The following is a 23,332-nucleotide window of genomic DNA, read 5'->3' as shown; positions in this document are numbered from 1 at the left end:
CCCGTGTCTGCCCCGGTGTCTCCTCCTGAAGCCTAATGCGCAAAGCCTTCTGCCATATTGTGCATTTTGCGTGGAGCGTCCAGAAAGTCCACTCCAGGCAGTGGGCTGTAGTCCCGTCCCCGAGGAGTGCTCCGTCACCTCGTTGTTCCCTCCTCTCAGCTCCACAGTGCGTGTCAGTCCCGTTCTCTCTCCACTTCTCTCTCCAGGACTGTCTTTACTGCGCATCAGTGAGCGGAAGCGCAGACGTGTGGGGAGGGGGCGTAGGGGAGCGCTGGTGCCTATATTCAACTGGTAATTCCTTCCTGGTCCCCGCCTCTGGTCCAAAACCTCTGAGAACCACCGGTGAGGACTGAGACTGAGGCGCTTTATGCGCTTTTACGCACCGCGTCTGCGCCTGACGCAGCGCTGCGCGTTTGACCAGGTTTTATTCACAAAATAATCTGTGGAAATGTTTATGTGAACCACAGCTTTAGTTTAGAGACACGAAGAGACGAGGACACAGAGACAGAGACAAAAAGAGACAAGGACACAGAGACACAGAGACACAAAGACACAGAGACACGGGCCATAACATGTGTCTGACTTCATCTTCACACGGGGCGACTGTCCGTGTTTTTCTTCCTGTGTTTTAGTTTCTCTTTTTCTCAGGCTCAGTTCTTTCCCTTTGGCTCCACAAAAGACACGAGTTTAAAATCAGGCCTGAACTTTAAACTGCGCGTAAAGTTAAATCTACAGGCGCAGAAATGATAAATATTATGAATATTATAAATATTTTAAACATTATAAATATTATACATATTATAAATATTATAAACAGTTAAACTGACACTTGTCTTTGACACGTGTTTGTTATTTTTATTTCTGTTACAATATTTAAACTGTTCAAATTTAGCAAAATAAATAAAAAAATATATAAAATAAAAATACAAGTACAAATAAAAATATAAAAATATGTTTAAATAAAATCCCTGCCCTGTGCTGCTATAAACAAATAAAACTATATATATATAAATACTATAAAACAAACTATAAAACAATAATATTAAAAACATAAAGGCCTCGTCCCAAAGACGCGCGTGAGCAGCAACAAAACTTTAAAACAAACAATAAAACAAGAAATTAAAAATGGAGAGATATTTCCACCACATTATTCAAAAATATATAAATATATACAAATATAAACTCATATAATATAATGTAAATGTATAATGTGTGTTATAAATATCAGTTTAGAATAATTAGGCTCAAATGGAAATGAACAAAATCAAATCAATACAGTTTATACAAATGTAAATAAATAAATAAATGTCCCTCTGCTCCAGAGACACGCGCACGCGCGTCATAAATATATTAGATATTAGATATTTTATATCTATTATATATTTTAAATGTCGTTTCTGAGTTTAGGCCTGTGACATGTCCACACAGAGACACACACAGACACACACAGAGACACACACAGAGACATACACAGAGACACACAGAGACACACACAGAGACATACACAGAGACACACACAGACACACACACACACAGACACACACACACAGACACACACACCCCGACACACACACACAGACACACACACAGACACACACACAGTCACACACACAGTCACACACACCCCGACACACACAGAGTCACACACAGAGACACACACAGAGTCAGTGTCACTCACCTCGTGTCTCGTGCGTCTTTACGCGCCGTGGACAAATCCTCTGATTTGGACAAATTTTATTTGGACGTGAGTTATTTCATAGTTTGACTCTGAGCAGCTCTGTGTCCTCTGTCCTCTGTCCTCCTGTCCTCTGTTCTCTGTCCTCCTGTCCCCCTGTCCCCCTGTCCTCCTGTTCTCTGTCCTCCTGTCTCCCTGTCCCCCTGTCCTCTGTTCTCTGTCCTCCTGTCCCCCTGTCCTCCTTTCCCCCTGTCCTCCTGTCCTCCTGTCCTCTGTCCTCTGTCCTCTGTTCAAACTGGAGCAGGTGAAAATGTCTCTGTGTCAAACACTGAGGCGCGTGGAGGAAACAGCAGCTCGAGCTCCAGAGCAGCTGTGACTGAGGCTTCCACGGGTCTGAGGAGGGACACAAAGAAACACGAACTGTGGTTTAGGTCAGAGCTTTTCCAGGTGCCACAGATGATTCTGGACAGACCTGGACTTTAATGGACTATTTCTGACCAACATAAAGAGAACATCACACTTTTGTGTTTTCAGACTGTGGCTCTGCCTCATTCCACACTGGATTTATTTCACTCCAGTTTAATACCATGAGCTGCACAATTAGACACTACGGAACCTTTCTGCTGGACTGTAGCTGGTGACATAACTCGAGTCTCTGTGGATAAATATGGAGAGTGTCTCTGTTGGCCACACAAGGCCCTGTGAACTCCCTGTTCCCCCTTCACCCTGAGCCTCGTGAGTTTTCCCTTGTCCCACTTCTAAAGCCTTGATACGGTATCTGTGCTGCCATGGCGACGCGGTGGCACACACATAGTGACGCAGAGGAGGACCCGGCGGCCTGAGGAGGCTGTGGGCTCGGGCTGGTGCTGGTGGAGCTGACACATTTCTGCGAACAATCACATCACACACGGGGACCGCATTCCTCCAGCCTCTTCTCCCCCACAGCTCCATCCACGGCTCCTTTTCCTCCATCCTGGGATTAGTGTGATAATTATTGTCTTATGAGTTAAAAAATCATTTAGAAGAAGTGATTTTATTTAATACGTAGCACAATTTCTACTAAACTAAAGTATTGGTGCTGTTTTTGCTTCAGTTTTGCTGCTTAAAGATCCAAACATGATCCACAGACGCGTCATGTGCGGCGCTGTGGCTCCCTCTAGTGGCGCTTTGAACACACGTCACCATCACAATAATAAAACATTTAACTTTTTATTTTAAATCTGCAGAACATGGACCTTCTGCACGTGCCATTTTATTTACAGATACAGTCTGCTTATTGTTATGAACCGACATTTTAACTTTTAAACACGATTTACCACAAACAGCTGCTTGAATGACGTAAAGTAAAGTAAAGTAAAGTAAAGTAAAGTAAAGTAAAGTAAAGTAAAGTAAAGTAAAGTAAAGTAAAGTAAAGTAAAGTAAAGTAAAGTAAAGTAAAGTAAAGTAAAGCAGTTATTCTGACTGAAAAATCCCAAAGTGCATATGTTTCATCGGCCTTTACATTTGGACACATTTGTCAATATTTTATTTAATATTAATTGTATTTTTCAAAGAGAAACAATTCATTTTGATTCACCTCATGAAATCTGTGCAGGTTTTATATAGAGGACTGACCATTTTTAGGAAAACACAGCGCTCTTCTTCTTCTGCTTCTTCTCCTTCTTCTTCTTCTTCTGTTCCTTCTTCTGCTTCTTCTTCTTCTTCTGCTTCTTCTTCTTCTTCTTCTTCTTCTGTTCCTTCTTCTGCTTCTTCTTCTTTTTCTTCTGTTTCTCCTTCTTCTTCTTCTTCTTCTTCTGCTCCTTCTTCTTCTTCTTCTTCTTGTTGTTCTTCTTCTTCTGTTTCTCCTTCTCCTTCTTCTGTTCCTTCTTCTCCTTCTTCTTCTTCTTCTGTTCCTTCTTCTGCTTCTTCTTCTTCTTCTTCTGTTTCTCCTTCTCCTTCTTCTTCTTCTTCTTCTGCTCCTTCTTCTTCTTCTTCTTCTTGTTGTTCTCCTTCTTCTGCTCCTTCTTCTTCTCCTCCTCCTCCTCCTCCTCAGGTGACTTGCTGCTCACATTAAACACACAGACACTGCCTCCTCCTCCTCCTCCTCTTCAGGAGCTGGTCCAGAGTCAGAATTCCACCTTTAAAATCCCAAATTGTGAAGCATTTTCCACAAATACACGACTTCAGTGTAAATCTAAGATCCTGAGCTCGTCAAAAAACTCAACGAATGTTCAACACCGATATAAGTTTAGCTCAAATCTCCCACAGACACATGAGTGGGTTTAACATCCACGGGAGAATTTTCACGTAATATTTTCCAGGTTGTCTATTTGTGGAAGAATGTTTGTTTTTAGTCGCACACACTTACGCAGTCCAAAAAAGCTGATGATTTCACCCAGTCCCGGGAGAATACAGTCTCATTCTCCTTATAAATAAAACACTCGTCTTAAAGGTGCACCGTGTAACTTTCCACACCACCTGCTCGTCTCCATGGAGATGTCACCGTCGACATTACACTTACCCCCAGACCAAGTTACAGTCAGATCTACAACATCCACAGCTGGAAAAAAACTCAAGATTTAAGAGTTTGATGAGAGTTTAGACTCAACATCCTGAAGTTAAACATCAGAACTTCCACCAGAAATGTCCCACAGTGCTTCTTTAAATGTCTTTCGGTGTTTCGTTGCTTTTTGGAGGAGCTAACGTGCGAAATCTCCAGCCTAAAGAGAGTAAACTGAAGGGCCTGCAGTGACTCAGAGTAATAAACCGGGGGAACGCGTGGGGTGGTCCTCAGACTCAGATGTGAGGTCCGTGCGGTTCTGCGGGACGTCAGCCTGCACCTCCGCCGGGTCAAACTCCTTAAACTCTGACGGCTTCAAAAGCACAAATTATGAGCCTGTCAAAAGCAGAAATGCAAAAGTAAATGTGGTATTTCCTCGGTCTTATCGTCTCAGGAACCAGGACGTGCACGAGGAGAGAACAGCAGAAACAGACGAGCGTTTAAGAGCTGGACTGATCGTGTTCAGGATCTTCGTTTTCAGAGTCGATCATGTTCAGGATCTTCGTTTTCAGAGTCGATCGTGTTCAGGGATCTTTGTTTTCAGAGTCAATCGTGTTCAGGATCTTCGTTTTCAGAGTTGATCGTGTTCAGGATCTTTGTTTTCAGAGTCGATCGTGTTCAGGGATCTTCGTTTTCAGAGCCGATCGTGTTCAGGATCTTCGTTTTCAGAGCCGATCGTGTTCAGGATCTTCGTTTTCAGAGTTGATCGTGTTCAGGGATCTTCGTTTTCAGAGTCGATCGTGTTCAGGGATCTTTGTTTTCAGAGTCAATCGTGTTCAGGGAACTTCGTTTTTCGTTTTCAAGGTCGATCGTGTTCAGGATCTTTGTTTTCAGAGTTGATCGTGTTCAGGGATCTTCGTTTTCAGAGTCAATCGTGTTCAGGATCTTCGTTTTCAGAGTTGATCGTGTTCAGGATCTTTGTTTTCAGAGTCGATCGTGTTCAGGGATCTTCGTTTTCAGAGCCGATCGTGTTCAGGATCTTCGTTTTCAGAGCCGATCGTGTTCAGGATCTTCGTTTTCAGAGTTGATCGTGTTCAGGGATCTTCGTTTTCAGAGTCGATCGTGTTCAGGGATCTTTGTTTTCAGAGTCAATCGTGTTCAGGGAACTTCGTTTTTCGTTTTCAAGGTCGATCGTGTTCAGGATCTTTGTTTTCAGAGTTGATCGTGTTCAGGGATCTTCGTTTTCAGAGCCGATCGTGTTCAGGATCTTCGTTTTCAGAGCCGATCGTGTTCAGGATCTTCGTTTTCAGAGTCGATCGTGTTCAGGATCTTCGTTTTCAGAGTCGATCGTGTTCAGGGATCTTCTTTTTCAGAGTCGATCGTGTTCAGGATCTTTCTTTTCAGAGTCGATCGTGTTCAGTCGATCGTTTTCAGAGTCAATCGTGTTCAGGGATCTTCATTTTCAGAGTCGATCGTGTTCAGGATCTTAAACATAGAACATTTTCTGTCATAATTATCTCAAACACAAGACGAGGCTCCTGAGGAAACATCTGAATCTGCAGCACAGAACTCGGATCATGAGGTTTTCAAACACATTAAAGTCCAGAAAGTTCACACAAAATACACAACATAAACATTTACACAAGATACACAACATAAACATTTACACAAGACACACAACATAAACATTTACACAAGACACACAACATAAACATTTACACAAGATACACAACATAAACAACATTTACACAAGATACACAACATAAACAAGGCTGTTAAATGTACACAAATAAATATGTGTGAGGTACACACACACACGCGCACCCCCCCCCCCCCCCCCCCACACACACACAGAGGGGGTTGTGTGTGTCAGCTCCTTCTTCACCACATCAGACCATACATTGACCTCATCACTGCAGACGCTGATCCTCAGTCGATACAAGACCCTGAGACACTTCAGCTCCTCCACCTGCAGAGGGCGCCACCTTTGTCTGATCCAGGACCATGGGCTCAGATTTGGAGGAGCCGATTCTCATCCCAGACACTTCACACTCGGCTCAAACTGCCCCAGAGCTGCAGGTCCTGACTCCACGAAGCATCAGGACGACATAAGATCCTGTGGTTCCCAAACCGGACCCCCTCCGGCCCCTGAACCGGAGGGGGTCCGGTTTGGGGACCTCATCTCTGCTGTTTTTATGTCTTCCTGTCTGTCTTCCTGTCTCTCCACATAAACATGGAGCAGATCCACTGAGCCTCAGGCTGAGGGTGTGACTCCAGGGTGTGTCCTCGGGCAAGACACTCACCCCAGTGTGTGTGTGTGTGCGCGCGTGTGCGTGTGTGTCTGTGTGTGTCGGGGTGCGTGTGTGTGTCTGTGTGTGTGTGTAGGTGTGCGTGTCTGTGTACGTGTGTGTGTCGGGGTGTGTGTCTGTGTGCGTGTCGGTGTACGTGTGTGTGTGTGTGCGTGCGTTTTATCGTTAAAACATCATATTTATTGTTTATCTGTTTCTTCTTTTTACTCAAAAACTTGAAACACATGTGCTGCAGATCTGACGTGTAATTTGGCTGCTTGTCTCCATGGCGACAGATACATTAAATGCCATTCTGTGGAATATTCCAAGAAACAATATCTCCATTACAATATCTGTTAATGAGATGAAACTCTGCCTTTAATGACACTGATCTTTGTGTCGTTTGAGAAATGAAGCTGTGGAGCCAGTGATGAGATTATATCAGATTATTATCAGATTAATATCAGATTAATATCAGATTAATATCAGATTAATATCAGATTAATATCAGATTAATATCAGATTAATATCAGATTATATTAGATTATATATATTTAGTTTTGGTGTGACCTTTTCACTTGTCTCATGTTTCAGACTCTCAGTCTCTGAGCCGTCTCTTCGTGGCTCTGTTCTTGGTGTTAAACTGTTGTAGCCACAGTCGCCCTGGGACAGACGGACAGAGGTGAGGCCGCCAGTCTGTGACATCGGCCCTGGACATCGGCCCCGCTGACCGTCTCAGTCCCTCTTCACATCTCACTTTAACCCCAGAGACAGGACCTCAGAGTCAAACACAGAGACAGGACCTCAGAGTCAGACACAGAGGACAGGACCTCAGAGTCAAACAGAGTTTGTTCCCTCTGTGTGTTCCCTTTGTGTTCCCTCTGTTTTCCCTCTGTGTTTTCCCTCTGTTTTCCTTCTGTGTGTTCCCTCTGTTCATTCCCTCTGTACGTTCCCTCTGTGTGTTCCCTCTGTTTTCCCTCTGTTTTCCCTCTGTGCGTTCCGTTTGTGCGTCTCTAATCTTCCAGGCTGCGGTTGTGGATGAAGTGTTCCCTCTGTGTGTTTCTTTTGTGCGTTCCCTCTGTGCGTTCCCTCTGTATGTTCCCTCTATGTTTTCCCTCTGTGTGTTCCCTCTGTATTCCCTCTGTGTGTTCCCTTTGTATTCCCTCTGTGTGTTCCCTTTGTATTCCCTCTTTATGTTCCCTCTGTGTGTTCCCTCTGTGCGTTCCCTCTGTATTCCTTCTGTGTGTTCCCGCTGTGTGTTCCCTCTGTTCATTCCCTCTGTATGTTCCCTCTGTGTATTCCCTCTGTATGTTCCCTCTGTGCCTTCCCTCTGTTCATTCCCTCTGTGTTCCCTCTGTGTGTTTCTTTTTATGCGTTCCCTCTGTGCTTTCCCTCTGTATGTTTTCCCTCTGTATGTTCCCTCTGTTCCTTCCCTCTGTTTTCCCTCTGTGTGTTCTCTCTGTGCCTTCTCTCTGTTCCTTCCCTCTGTGTATTCCCTCTGTTTTCCCTCTGTGTGTTCCGTTCCCTCTGTGTTCCCTCTGTTCGTTCCCTCTTTGCGTTCCCTCTGTATGTTCCCTCTGTGTTCCCTCTGTTCCTTCCCTCTGTGTGTTCCGTTCCCTCTGTGTTCCCTCTGTGTTCCCTCTGTGCGTCTCTAATCTTCCAGGCTGTGCTTTTGGATGAAGTGTTCCCTCTGTATGTTCCCTCTGTGCCTTCCCTCTGTTCCTTCCCTCTGTGTGTTCACTCTGTTCCTTCCCTCTGTGTGTTCCCTCTGTGTGTTCCCTCTGTGTTCCCTCTGTGTGTTCCCTCTGTATTCCCTCTGTTTTCCCTCTGTTCCTTCCCTCTGTGCCTTCCCTCTGTGTTCCCTCTGTGTGTTCCCTCTGTGCGTCTCTAATCTTCCAGGCTGTGGTTGTGGATGAAGTGTTCCCTCTGTGTCTTCCCTCTGTGTATTCCCTCTGTTTTCCCTCTGTGTGTTCCCTCTCTGTGTGTTCCCTCTGTGTGTTCCTTCCCTCTGTATGTTCCCTCTGTGTGTTCCCTCTGTGTCTTCCCTCTGTTCCTTCCCTCTGTATGTTCCCTCTCTGTGTGTTCCGTTTGTGTGTTCCCTCTGTTTTCCCTCTGTTTTCCCTCTGTTCCTTCCCTCTGTGCGTTCCCTCTGTGTGTTCCCTCTGTGTGTTCCGTTCCCTCTGTGCGTCTCTAATCTTCCAGGCTGCGGTTGTGGATGAAGTGTTCCCTCTGTGTGTTCCCTCTGTTCCTTCCCTCTGTATGTTCCCTCTGTTCCTTCCCTCTGTTTACCCTCTGTGTGTTCCCTCTGTGTTCCCTCTGTTCCTTCCCTCTGTGTGTTCTGTTCCCTCTGTGCGTCTCTAATCTTCCAGGCTGTGCTTGTGGATGAAGTGTTCCCTCTGTGTTTTCCCTCTGTGTGTTCCCTCTGTGTGTTCCCTCTGTGTTCCCTCTGTTTACCCTCTGTGTGTTCCCTCTGTGTGTTCCCTCTGTGTTCCCTCTGTTTTCCCTCTGTGTGTTCCGTTCCCTCTGTGCGTCTCTAATCTTCCAGGCTGTGCTTGTGGATGAAGTGTTCCCTCTGTGTGTTCCCTCTGTTCCTTCCCTCTGTGTTCCCTCTGTTCCTTCCCTCTGTGTGTTCCCTCTGTGCGTCTCTAATCTTCCAGGCTGTGCTTGTGGATGAAGTGTCCGTGATGCTGGAGACTATTAGCTGTGTAAAAAGAGTCCGTGTTGTCGTCTCTTCGTCCTCACAGCTCATTTGTGCTGCAGATGAAGCTCGTTCTTTCAGGCGGAGGATCCTGTGGCTTTGGGTCTGAGCTGCTCCTTAAGACGAACCTCTGAGTGAAAAGAATCTAAAGAAACTACTTAGAAGAAGACGCGAGGAATCAGCGGTTTCCATCCAAAACAATGTGCCCGTCCTTCATGTGTGGAGCTAAAATCACAGGCCACACAGCGAGAAGAGAAGGTTTTTAATCTGAAAACATCACATAAAAGCTGTTTGTTTTTAGGACGAAGCTGAAACGCTCTCCTGCTCCTGTACGACACGTTTTAACCTGCATTTTTGGAGTTTTCCTTCTGATTTTGTTGCATCAGAACCAAAACAGACACATTTCTATTATCTGCTGTTTGTTCTTCAGGAGGGACCACAGTGGCACAGTCATGTTCTATGTTTATTTATTTTTTTAGTTTTTTGTTTTTTACATGATCTTAAGCATAAATAATCACACATCTCTCTTTTCTATATTTTTAATTTTTTTTTTTTTTTTTTAAATTTTTTTTTACATGATCTTACACATAAATAATCACACATCTCTTTTCTGTATTTTTATTTATTTATTTATTTTTTACATAATCTTAAGCATAAATAATCACACATCTCTTTTCTATATATTTTAAATTAATTAATAATTTTTTTTACATGATCTTAAGCATAAATAATCACACATCTCTCTTTTCTATATATTTTTTTTATTTTAAATTTTTTTTACATGATCTTATGGCTCATTTTTACACCGGATGCCCTCCCTCTCAAGACTAGACACGTTATTTAAATCTGTCAACTGGACTAATCGTCGCAGGAGTGAAGATGTTTCGCTGTGAGGAAGTTGTACGCACAAACACAGAGGGAAAAGTGAAGGAGGAACAACTCTTTTTGCTCATGAAAATCCAAAATAAACCTTCAGGAGATCTAAGAGAGTGAAAAAAAAAACAAAAAAAGAACCAGGACAACAGCGAATTTGAACCGAGAAGGAAAGATTATCGTCTTTTTCAAACCTACAAACACTTTAAGACAAAAACTGAATTAAAACTAAACACGACACCGAGAGAGAGCAGCTCAGGACCACAGTCTGCTGTTCATGTCCATCTCAAAAACACTAAACTCTCCTTTGAACAGAGTGAGGTTCAGATCTGAGCCACAGAAAAGAGAAATGTTTTGAGAGAATCCTTCCTTAACCCTAAAGCGCGATCGTACTTCATGTAAATTCAAACGGCGTCTTTTAATCTTGTAATCTGCCTGCGTTGTCCCTCGAAGGTGACGAATGAGAGCGCAGATGCCGCCGGGGTTTTCCCAGTCACTTATTTGTTGCGTGAAAGAAAAAAATACAAATGGATGTGTAAAATAGAGATATGATTTTTATGGCTAAATAAATAATAAACGTCTGTGTGAGCTGTGCTGGTCTAAAATGTGCTCAGTCCTTAAAGGGTTAAACAAAAATGGAGCCTGAAACATCATCTCTCCCCCGTCTATAACTCCATCCTCAGACCCAAAACAAACAGAAACAAAGAGAACAATAGATGGTCCAGCAGTAATCTGACCAGAAGTGAAGAAGCAGCGACAATTTACTCCTACAACAGTTTGTCCAGTGACAGATTTAAACTTCGTCTTTTCGTATAAAAATGCTGCAGCGTTTGGAAGAGACACTGTTTTTTTATTTTATTTTATTTTTATTTTTTTTTTGCATGATCTAAAACAGAAATAATTACAAATCTCTATTTTCTATTTTTTTTTATTAATTAATTTATTTTTATTTATTTTTGCATGACTTAAAACAGAAATAATTGCACATCTCTATTTTCTATAAAAATGCTGCAGTTTTTTTACATGATCTAAAACATAAATATTCACACCTCTCTTTTCTATATATTTTTATTTATTTATTTTATTTTATTATTAATTTTTTACATGATCTTAAACATAAATAATCACACATCTCTTTTCTATATTTTTTATTTATTTATTTGATTTTATTATTTATTTTTTACATGATCTTAAACATAAAAATCACACATCTTTCTTTTCTATATTTTATTTATTTATTTTTATTATTTATTTTTTACATGATCTTACACATAAATAATCACACATCTTTCTATTCTATATTTTATTTATTTTTTATTTTTTTATTTTTATTTTTTTACATGATCTTAAACAAATAATCACACATCTCTCTTTTCTATATTTTTATTTTTATTTTTATTTATTTATTTATTTTTTTACACGATCTTCCTCATAAATAATCACACATCTCTCTTTTCTATATTTTTATTTTTATTTATTTATTTATTTATTTTACACGATCTTCCTCATAAACCTCCGTTTCCTTGGACACACTTGGACACACTTGGACACACTTGGCTCTAAACTGCTCTTGTGTCAGGCTGAGGACAGCGCGTCTTGTCGGGTCTCGTCCTGGATCAGACTTTACCGCAGTGCGCCGCGGGGCAGGGCATCATGGCGCACACGCAGACTGCGCTGACACTGCGCTGACACTGCGCTGACAGCCGCAGACACGGAGAATCTGACGCAGTGACACGGAGCTATGCGGAGGAGCAGCGAGTGTCTCAGAACAATGTAACTAAACCCACACAAGTCACGCTCTGACTGCAGTTCTCACAGTTTCTCTGCTTCCAGGCGTGTACTTGTTCAAACAACTAATAACTGACACAATCCCAGGGCTGATTTACACTTCTGCGTCACGTTCCTTTGATGTGCAGTTGGTTCTTGACTTTAGCCAAAACAAACACAGAGAAACACGTGGGATGGAACAAGTGAATCAAACCCACAATAAAAGCCCAAAGAAATGATCTTATTTTACCTTTTTTTGTTTTTTCAGTTCATCTGTTTCCATCAAACTTAAACAGATTTTAAATGATTATAAAGTGTTTTTTTCTCACTGTGTTGTATTTGAAATGTTCTTTATTTAAATGATGTTTGAGTGTTTTGACTGTTCTGTCCCTGATCTCAGGACAAACACAGATAAAAGCCTCGAGTGTTTATTATAAACACTTCACCCAAACCCCACAGTCCAACAGTCAAGTGCACTGGCGCAGAGGCGGCGCTAGAGGGCGCCACCAGCTCATTAAACCACACAACTTTAACTCAGCAAAATGAAACTGTGTGAACATGAGACACATGACCCTGTGGAGGAGTTTTATGTTTTTATGTGGCTCATCCACAGTCCCACTGGCGCATGTGCATCAGGACACTCCTGGAAAAGAGGTTTTTAATCTCAGTGAGGTTGTCCTGGTTAAAAAAATAAAAATAAAATACAAATAAAATAAATAAAAAATGAATGAACAAATAAATAAATAAATAAATAAATAAATAAATAAATAAATAAATAAATAAATAAATAAATAAATAAATAAATAAATAAATAAATAAATAAATAAATAAATTTTAAAAAATAAAATAAAATAAATAAATAAATAAATACTCTGCTCTGAAACAGCAGGGCTTCATGTTAAATTGCACTTGTGCCTTGAGGTGTTATTGTCTGAAGCTGATGTCAAACTGTGTGCGTCAGTGGGTGAGAGCTGTTAATGGAAAATGGAAGATAAACCTTTTTTTCTTTTAATCTGAAACCTCAGGAACTGGAATGTGAACCACAAACAGAGTCATGTCCTGAGCTGCGCAGCTCGTCTATAGGAGCCTTAATTGGGGCTTTTGATTCACTGTCGCCTGTAGAACAAGCAGAGATTTTATTTGAGAACGATGCCTATTAGAAGAACGATGATTCCAGCAGATATGCGCCTGTCACGCACACGCGCTCCTCCTGTGCGTAAAGGCGCATTAAAGGCGCATTAAAGGCGCATTAAAGGCGCATTAAAGGCGCATTACGCAGCACAGATCGTGTCTGAACTTATGCCCCGAGTTAATGATAAAGAAAAAACACACAGAGTAAATACTGCGCCAAAACACGTTTGGATTAATGAAACTGATCCTCACCTAAACTGATCCTCCACAAACTGATCCAGTGACACAGAAACACAAAGACTCAGCGGCTCTGGAGCCTCTGCTCACAGCTTTACTCTGGACTTTACTCTGGACTTTACTCTGGACTTTACTCTGGACTTTACTCTGATGTTCTCCTGATGTTCTGTTTCTCTGAGTCAGGTCAGTCTGGTCCAGACTCTTTGTCTCTTGACTTTTGTGATTCCAGAGTTTCACTTTAGACACATTTACTGTCGGTTTGTTAAAGTCACTGTTCAAAGTCATTCTCAAAAAAAAGAAAAGAAAAGAAAAGAAAAGAAAGTGTTTTCCCATTTTTTGCCACTAGATGGTGCGTTTGTAACACAAGAAACTCAACCTGCACAGAACAGACTCATGTCCCACAGACTCATGTCCCACAGACTCATGTCCCACAGACTCATGTCCCACAGACTCATGTCCCACAGACTAAATAATAAAATAAACATTTTGCTCACACACAAATGCAATTTAACATGAAACACACACACACCCACACCCACCTACACACACCCCTACACACACACCCCCACATACATACACACCTACACAGAGAGCCATATATATATATATATATATACACACCCACACACACACACACACCTCAGGTGACCTCTGCTCTGACTCGGGCCTATTTTTTCCGTTTTATTTGATAATATTTCTTATTTATTTCTTTATTTCTTGTATATTTTTTCTTATTCTTGTACATTATTTCATATTCTTTTATATTATTTCGTATTCTTTTATATTTTTTCTTATTCTTGTATATTTTTTCTTGTACATTATTTCATGTGTTTCTGTGCGGCTCTTCTGAGTCTGCGCGCGTCTTTATCTCTGCTCTGAGTCTTATCTCGCCTCTCTCGGCCCCTGGGGGGCGTCGTCCTGTGTTAATACAGACCCATCGTCGCCTTTCGTGCCATAAAAGCGCAGATAGGGCCGCGGAGGCGCCAGGTGCGCAATAAGACTCTCATATGGAGACAGCGCGTGTCATTTCTGTATCTCTCCTCCCGCGACTGGCAGCTACACATTAACCAGACAATACACAAATAAAGATATGACTTTGATAAACTCGCGACACGAAGAGTTATAAAACAATAAGCAAGTTGTTTCTGTGGCTTTGCGGCGGGTCATGTGCGGAGGCGCATTCCACACGAGGCAATTCAACAGATTAGTCCTAAACACAATCAATGCTCCAAACTCCCCTGTGTCAGGAGTGTGAGCGTCCTGGAGTTTAACAGAGTCAGACTGAAGACGCCTCCATCTCTGAGTCTGAGTCTCTGAGTCTCTGAGTCTGAGTCTCTGAGTCTCTGAGTCTCTGAGTCTCTGAGTCTTTGCGCGCGGGGATCCTCTTCAGACTCTGCGGGGCCACAGTTTCTTGGACTTGTCTTTGTCTTTTGATAAAATAAACACAGATCGACTGGCACAGTTACATTTGAATGTTTTATTGAAACGTTCAAGATCACGAGATGTAAACGAGACAGAATCTGAAGCAACGAAACCATCATGAAACTAAGACCCCTCCGGTTTATTTATGCGGCAGATTTACCTTGTTTGGAAAATAAAATAAAATAGTGCGTTTGACCTGATTCAACGTGGATTTTCTGGAGCCATCGGTGCAGTGCGTTTGGAAACAGTAGAACTTTACGCACAAAAACACGTGGGACACAATGGCACAAAGAGTGAGGGGCTCAGGGGGATTCAAGTCCATTTGAAAAAGAGGAGGGAATAAATGTAAGTGGCAAAAATATAACCCCACAATGATCTTTACACAGGTCGGCCTATATCAACAATAAATTAAACTGATCCCTAAAAACATACTACTTGTTGTATTTACACGCAATAACAATATGAAATAATTACATAAATATTTTATTTATCCTTATTTACACCAATATTCAATACTTCATTTACTCTGTTTATTGTTTGCTTCCCTTTGCATCAGGCGCGTGCGCAGCTACGACTTTAGTCACCAATTAGAAATAAAAAAAGGACAATGTTTGTAAAGTAAAAGGATCTTTGTAAAGTTTAGGGACATGCAGCGTCTTATGCCACTGAGATACAGCAGAGTTTAAATGTGGGACCAACGAACAAACGCACAAACACAACCCATTTACGCGCAGGTCTGAAGGACAAAGCAGCAGGTTCACCCCAACAAGTCGTAGGCCTCTGACATCCAATACTTCTATGGTATTCAAATGACAAGAAACTGTGGTTTAATTTAACAAATCATAAACATAGAGTGTTTAACCAAAGTGCATTTCAGAAAATAAAACAGTTAATAGTTTGTTTTTTTACTGGTGTTCATCTAAATATGTCCTAAAATCTTCATCTTCCAAAAGCAACAACAAAACATCATAGTGTTTCCCGTGGACCCTATGGAGAGCCGCTCCTGGGCCGGTCCTGACTCGAGTCCAGGCCGCTGACCAGGCGCTGGATGCTCTGCAGCTCGTTCGCTGCGTCCTTCTCTGAGGACAGAGTCTTTGGAGACAGTGACACGGAGCCTGAGGAGATAGTGGACGAATGACTGGTCACTTCTGAAGTAGAGTCCAGCGTCACCGCGGAGGGGCTGCTGGCTTTGAGCTCAGAGCCTCCGCCGGACAGAGAGGGCATGGCCGTGGTCAGGAGCGTGCTGTCCGGTGTCGTCATGGGCAGAGAGTACGGACTATACCTGAGTCTGGGGCGCACTGCGCTCAGGAGCGGGTGTCTGTGCACAGAGGAGGAGGCTGCGGAGGAGGCCGCGGCCGCAGCGGCCATGTATGTGTAAGGATAAGGAAACAGACCGCCGAAAGGAGACATGGCCAGGCCCTGGAACACACAAGTGTACAGAAGAGAGGATGAAACACACAAATGTACAGAAGAGAGGAAGAAACACACAAATGTACAGAAGAGAGGATGAAACACACAAATGTACAGAAGAGAGGAAGAAACACACAAATGTACAGAAGAGAGGAAGAAACACACAAATGTACAGAAGAGAGGAAGAAACACAAATGTACAGAAGAGAGGAAGAAACACACAAATGTACAGAAGAGAGGAAGAAACACAAATGTACAGAAGAGAGGAAGAAACACACAAATGTACAGAAGAGAGGATGAAACACACAAATGTACAGAAGAGAGGAAGAAACACACAAATGTACAGAAGAGAGGCTTTAAAAAGGCTGCGCAGAGGAAGAAACACACACAGACCACAGCGTCACTTATTGTCTCCAAATAATTCAGTTTAACTCTGGACACGTGGAGCTTTTTTGCTTCAATAAACACAATAGTTTTTGTGTTTTTGTTGTAGTTATTCTTTGAGAACAGCGCAGTTTTATTAAAACAACAGACTCAGACTCATTGTTGTTCTGCGTAAACAGATTTAAAAACACGAGCTTTAACGCCCCAGTGTTTCCTTAAATAGTCAAATGTTGAGCCCTGAGTCCATATGTGCACGTGGTCACATATGTGCACGTGGTCACGTATGTGCACGTGGTCACGTATGTGCACGTGGTCACGTATGTGCACGTGGTCACGTATGTGCACGTGGTCACATATGTGCACGTGGTCACATATGTGCACGCGGTCACACAAACACACAGTTTCCTTATGCCAACCCAAATGACATCGTTTGGACCTGAGCCACACAAATACCTCAGGAGGCTCTGAGGCCTCGTGATTTGAGACGAACTGGTTTTACCTGAGATGCCAAGACGTGCTGCTGCAGATGGAACGGCAGGCCCGGTGTTCCCGTCAGGCTTTGCGGGGGCGAGGCCATGCTGGTCGTGTCCATGGTGCTGACTCCTGCAGAGGACACCGCCGCCAGGAGGGGCCCCATGCCCGCGGCCATGTTTGAGAACGCGCTGCCCATGTTGAACTGACCCGGATGCAACAGGAACGGGTGCGCGTTCCCGATGTGATTAAAGAACTGCTGTCCCGTGAGGCCCGGAGGAAATCCAAAGTTATGCAAGTGACCGTGGCCCAGGTGCGCACTGTCCGTCTGGACGGTCAAAGGCAGAAAACTGTCCTTCAGAGAGCGGCACTCCTCCGCCTTGGCCTGCTCCAGGTTGGGGCTTTTCATGTCCTCCGCAGAGCGCGTGGTGCTGGAGATGACGGTGACCGGGCTCTGCCGAGAATCAGCCTGACTTTTCTCAGTCCTGGAGCCCGCATCGCGCGCTCTGCTGCTGGAGTCACTGTTGGTGAAATGGTTGCACTTGGGGGGGCTGGGCTCGTGCTCTCTGTCCTCTGTGGTGGTGGAGATCTTATTGGAGTCGGGTCCATCTTTGAGATGTCCATCTTTGCTGTCGTCATCACTGTCCTCATCACTGTCACCGAAATCTAAAAATAAAAGGTAGAGTCTGAGCCTCGTGTTTCTGACCCTCACATTAACTCTACAAGTCAAATTAAAGTGAAGTCAGAGGGTCACGTCTGAGACACTTGTTATAAAATAAACAGGACAAAATGGCGCAGCTCTTGCTCTTTTGCGCACATACCTTTGACATGTGGGGGGCCCACGGTGGACACGGCGGGGGACGAGGCCTGGCCAAAGCACTTAAAGGACGGCTGCTCCCCCGAGGACTCGTCTGATGCGCCGTTGTCCTTTTTCTGCTGGTCCTCGTAGGAGCGCATGGACTGCAGCGCCAGCTGTTTCCTGCGCACAAGGACGCACATTATTAAGCAGCCCCCAAACACCGCGGCTCATGTGGGGCTTAAAGACACGAGCTGCAGGTGAGAACACGACGTCAGGGGCGTTTACGAACCTTTTACATGAGCTACATTTATATTATGTCATAACGAGGCCGCAGCCCCTCGTCCTTTAAACTCACAACTTTACAAATAAAAACCTCTCCTTAAATGTGCTCATTTTTCTTCTTACCTTTTTTCTCTTCTGCCGTTGCCCGTGTCCCGAAATCCTTTTGCAAACGGATTATGATCAATTTTGAGCTGAGTTATCTGAAAACAACAAACACAAACACTTCAGCTTTTAAACGTGCGGATAAAAAAAAACAACTGAATAAATGCGTTTTATTTATTTTTTCTTTTGAAACTTTTCTTCCTGATCTGTGCAAATGTGCGCAGGAGCGTGGCCCCTGTGCGCACTGTGCGCAGTGTGACGGGGTTGACAGTGCAGTTAGGACCAGCTAAAAGCTCTGCACACTTTCTTTTTCTCCACTGGAGCGTGCAGTGTTGCCCCTTTTTCTCTGCTCTTCCACAGACGCATAGCAACAAAGTCTGGGTTTGCGCCAAATCCTTTCCACGTGATTAAATAAAAGTGAAGTATCCAGCCTGGCTTTGCCTTACAAATATGATTTGCTGAATAGACAAAATTATCCCTTTAGTAAAACCCCTCAAAGCCTCAGTAAACAGCGCGACTTTCACATTTCACTGAGTGAAAAAGGCGCAGAGACAAACACACAAGGGCAAAACGCACAGCGCCAAAAGCGCACACGTTATGTCTCATACCTTGTCATTTTGATACGCAGTCACTGCGATGAAGTCAGTCTCTGGGAACACGTAGGTTCTGAAGGTGCTGTAGGGCAGTTTGAGGATGTCATTAGCGCGCACGATGTGAAAACGCGGCTGGTATTTATGCATCGAGTTTAAGATGGTCTGAAAAACACAAAAACACAACACACACATGAAGGAAAAGCCCCTGTGCTCCTCCAACATCACAACTGCTGTTTAAATCCAAGATTATATAGGATCAACTCAAAGCCACTTAAATGAATTCAACCTAATTGAAACTGAAGTTTAGCAAAAAGACAAAGAACTAAACATCAGAGACTTTCATCACATTTACACTTTTAAAGTGTAAAACTGTTCTGTGCAAATACACAAAACACACAAAACACACAAAACACACAAAACACACAAAACGCACAGGCTGCACTTTAAACACACAACAGTTTCTATGTTTTGTGTAAATCTAAACATTTGAGCCTGAATAAACATGTGATAATGTGATAAAGGTGAGAAATAGAAAATTGACATACATTAGTGGAACTTACAAATCCATGCTTGTCTGAGATGTTATTGGTCAGTTTGAGTTTGTGAAAATTGACCACTTTGGACATCCACTGCTCTCCTGTGGCGGGACTGTCCGGGTGGATGTACATCCTTTTGGGCATCTCGGGGTCGGCCTTTCCCGCCACCATCCAGCGCGAGTTGTGGAACTTGTACCGACAGTCGTCCGCCGCCACAATGTCCATGAGTAAAATGTATTTGGCCTTTTTGTCCAGCCCCGAGCAGCGCACCTTGAACGGAGGGAACATTCTCCTGTGACAAAGGGAAAGTGTGTGAGGCTCCTCTGTCCAAACTGACACAATTCAGTCCAGTCACAGTTTGAAATGTGGCACTTTTATTTCTCTCTATTTTTGTTTTTTTAAATCAAACCTAAACTAAAACTTTCGAGTGAAACATTTTATTTTTTGCTGTTGCTAAATTTAAAATCGAACTCAAACTTTGACAATAATAAATCACAAACTGTTTATTTAGTTTAAACATGTTTTAGTCTTTTTATTCCAAATGTTTATTTTAATAACGTGACTTTTATTTTACTCTTGACTTTTTTAAAACCACATTTTGAAAATTCACCAACAACAATTTACATTTTCTAAACACACTCTCCTTTTATAAAATATATTTGATCTGATTTCTGTTTTCTTGGGTTATAATTAAAACAAAAGTATTATTTTTGAAGCCTCGCGTGCCTTTGTTTAAATTTGTGTTTAAACTTTAAACATTTGAGGCTCAGGCTGCGCGCGTGGATCAGACACATTTGGATTAAAAGTAAAAGTAACTCAACTGTGCCACGTCACGTCTTTAATATTGTGTAGATTTAACATTTAGGCCGAATGTAAACACTGTAGTTTTGTGTTTTCCGCACACACACACACTCTCTCTCTCACACACACTCTCTCACACTCACACACACCTTCCGGATTTGGTGATCACCATCTCTGTGCCTTTCTTGTGGAACAGCTCCCACAGCTCCTTGGCTTCCAGATGCACTTTGGGGTCGTCTTCCACCTCCTCTTCAGGCTCCAGAGTCTTGAGGGGCCGGAGGTGCGCGGCTGCAGCCTGGTGTCCCAGAGAAGAGAAGTGCAGGCCGCTCTCCGCGGCGCCCATCAGCTGCTCCATGATGGGTTTCCCCAGCGCGCCCGGCAGAGACAAGGAGCCGCTGGGAGGAAGCGCCAGCGCCGGGAAGAAAGGAGGCTGGTGACCGAGCATTGCACTCATGGCAAACTCTGGACCCCGGTGAGGTATAAATGGGTGATATGCCATATTTGATCCCTGTATGACTGGATCTCTCATCAGGAAGTTCATCCAGGAGCAGTCAATAAATGGAGACGTTGGTGTAGTTAAAGAGAGAATGTTTGTACAGCTGAGGCACAACACAAATGAAAATGAATTAAAATAAAAGCAGTTAGCTTAAATTTCCTTCTTGAAAGTTGCAGTGAGTCGTATCCACTTTGGTAAAAGTCCGTGCTGTAAAAATGTGACCTGGTGGAGTTTACAAGTGTCCGCAGTGAAAAAATCTCCCATGAATCTCAGGCAGAGGCAGTTCTCTGTCGAGGCTGGACACCTCTCAGTGTCTGTGGCTGCGTCGTGAACATGGATCGAATTAAACCAACTTGGACTGGTCTCTCAATTAGCCGCTGTGCTCGTCCTCCCCCGCGCTGTTTACTGAAGCTGCATTCCTGCTAAAAAGCAGCTTCTTATTGGCCCGTGTCCGCGGCGAAGGCGACGTGCTGAAATATTTCTATAGCGCTGAATAATCCTCAGCCTGTAACTGCGGAGAAGCCCTCACCCTCTCACACACACGCGCGCTGTTGTCCTGCTCCGAGCAGAGTGCGCGCACACATTTCAGAGGAGGACGTGCGCAGAGAAGGAGTCCGCTGACGGCCAGAGAGAGAGGTGGTAAGGTCCCAGCTCCGTGATTTTCCTAGCGCCTCTGTGGCCCATTGGGCTTCATACTGTATGGATGTGTTGCGTGTTACGAGCAGCAGCAGCGCTACGTTTGATTGGCTCTTTGACGCTTTCGGACCAATTGTGTGGTTGTGTAGGCGTGGTTTTAACAGGTCGGGTGGAGGGGACAGGCTTCAGACTTATAAAAAGGTGTTTGGAAACTCAAAAGGGTTTGCCGTGAAACACCACCCTGCCCAAGTCTCTGTTGTGTGAAAATGTCAACATCGTTAGAGAAGCTGCGCTCTGGGCCGCGCAGAGACACAGAGGGACGGGGCAGAGGGACGGGGCGCGCGGGGCAGAGGGACGGGGCGCGCGGGGCAGAGGGGCTGGGCGCGCGGGGAAGAGCGGGGCAGAGCGGGGCGCGCGGGGAGCTTCTCTGGGGGAAGGTCCGCTCCTGCGCTGCTTCTCACGTCCCACTCTCACGAACCACACAGAGCAGGCTGCAGTTCTTCTGAACTTTCTGACTAAAAGCCGCGTGGTTTCGTAGCGCGCTGTGGTGTGGCTCATGTTGTGTTCTTGTTGTTGTTGTTGTTGTTGTTGTGCGCTTTCTCTTTCTTCGTGCCATTTTTGGTTTGATTTGGCACATCACGCGCGTAAAATCCTGTCAAATTTCATCCTTTTGTTTATGATTTTTGTATAACGAGCTCTTCTTGTTACATTTATCCTGGATGTAAAAGTAGTTTCTTAATTTAAAAAAAAAAAAACACAAACCCACGTGCGCATCATTTTTGGCACAAGTTTTATTTTTGCGCAACTGTTATTTCTGCGCGTTTGGACGTCGGCCTGAATTTAAATGATTGTTTTTACATTTTTTTTACATTTTTAATCAACGCATTTACACCTTTAAAAAATCTAAATGTAAATATAATGTAAAAATAAAAGTGTATTGTCACATTTTGTGCAGAGATCTGTGGATGGTCACCGTGCGTAAAACGATGATCACGGTGCGTAAAACGGTTCCATTGGTTTCATTTCTCCACAGGTGAAAACGCCTGCGCACAAAAACATTCTGCGTTTCCAGTGTGTTTTAAAAATAGTATTTAACCCCAGATTCACAAGTAAACTAGAGGCTAAACTGTGGCATCTCAGACACTGCCCATCCATGAAAGTGCAACCTGTGACACTGGAACCACTGCAAAACTCCAACAAATGAACACTTTACATTTATATTCAAACCAAAACAAGGCAAAACTAAGAGGATTTTGAATGTGACGTTTATTTGTGCGTGCATTGTTGTGCTGTTTGTGTAACCTGCTGGGATGTGTGGCTTTCTCTTTGCGTTTGTGTGGCCTTCTCCCCGGGGTCAGCCCTGTGTCAGTGCCGGGCTCAGACTCTTCTTTAAACACACCGACCCATTAGCAGCACATTTCTATTTAGTGGAAGGTGTCATCAAACAGAGCAGTAGCCTCTCAGTCCGGGCCGAGCTTCATTACCTTAAGCAAGTCCCAAAATGGTCAATATGCCGTATAGACTTTTACAGGGTTAGGGCTCTCAGGGACTCGGCTGTAAAAACGGTCGAGCTGACACGACTAACTGATAAAACTTTGTCAGCGATTATTTATCAGTGAAGACGGTGCATTCTGGTTTCAAAGGGGCAGTACTTTAGGTTATACAGAGCGATAAAGATCAACTAAATATTACCCAGTGCGTCGCTGTGTGTCATTTTGTGTCCAGCAGTTTTAATAATAATAATATCTTTGTGAAGGTGTATGTTATGGTTTGTGGCACGTGTATGATCCGGCAACACCACAGTCAAAATGTGGAGGTGTACGTTATAGTTCGAGGCGCCTACACCCACTTTATGGAGGTGTAGGTTTGAGTTTGTGATGTGTCTATGATCTGGCAACACGCAGCTACAAGGTTATGGTTTGAGATGGCTCTATCTGGCAACGCACAGCCACGTTATGAAGGTTTATGTTCAGTTTTGTGGCGTTTCTGTGATCTGGCAGCACGACAGTCATAATGTGGAGGTGCGTGTCACAGTTTGAAGCACCTACAGCCACATTATAGAGGTTTATGTTATGTTTTGTGTCATTTCTATGATCTGGCGACGCACTGTGGAGCTTCATTAAGCAGCTCTTCAAAGACATTCCTGGAATTGATCACGGAGCTGCCAGTGATGTAATGTATGCTGTCCTGTTTATTTGCAGATTGTTAATGATAAGCGCGGACAGACTTGGTGGCACCGCGACTGAATGGAGC

General features: G+C 43.5%; 1 protein-coding gene across 2 annotated transcripts; it reads right to left on the bottom strand.

Annotated features, from left to right (window-relative positions):
- Positions 1 to 14,498: 14,498 nt before the first annotated feature.
- tbx3a (T-box transcription factor 3a) lies at positions 14,499 to 21,146 on the bottom strand. Of its 2 annotated transcripts, none has more exons than XM_033990125.2 (7): positions 20,097 to 21,146; positions 19,156 to 19,438; positions 18,626 to 18,772; positions 18,039 to 18,115; positions 17,656 to 17,813; positions 16,863 to 17,500; positions 14,499 to 15,989 (listed from the first exon to the last, which is right to left on the bottom strand). In XM_033990125.2, exons 1-7 carry the CDS (start codon positions 20,486 to 20,488, stop codon positions 15,558 to 15,560), a joined length of 2,127 nt encoding a protein of 708 aa, XP_033846016.1. In that variant the 5' UTR covers positions 20,489 to 21,146; the 3' UTR covers positions 14,499 to 15,557. The 2 variants fall into 2 exon arrangements, with proteins under 2 accessions (XP_033846016.1, XP_033846017.1); XM_033990126.2 differs by having other exon boundaries at positions 14,500 to 15,989; positions 19,171 to 19,438.
- Positions 21,147 to 23,332: the final 2,186 nt, after the last annotated feature.

The sequence above is a fragment of the Periophthalmus magnuspinnatus genome, chromosome 23, assembly GCF_009829125.3.
Source record: "Periophthalmus magnuspinnatus isolate fPerMag1 chromosome 23, fPerMag1.2.pri, whole genome shotgun sequence".
In the NCBI taxonomy this organism is placed as follows: Eukaryota; Metazoa; Chordata; class Actinopteri; order Gobiiformes; family Gobiidae; genus Periophthalmus; species Periophthalmus magnuspinnatus.
The sequence above is the reverse complement of the archived record's forward strand: the minus strand, read 5'-3'. Positions and strand labels throughout refer to the sequence as shown.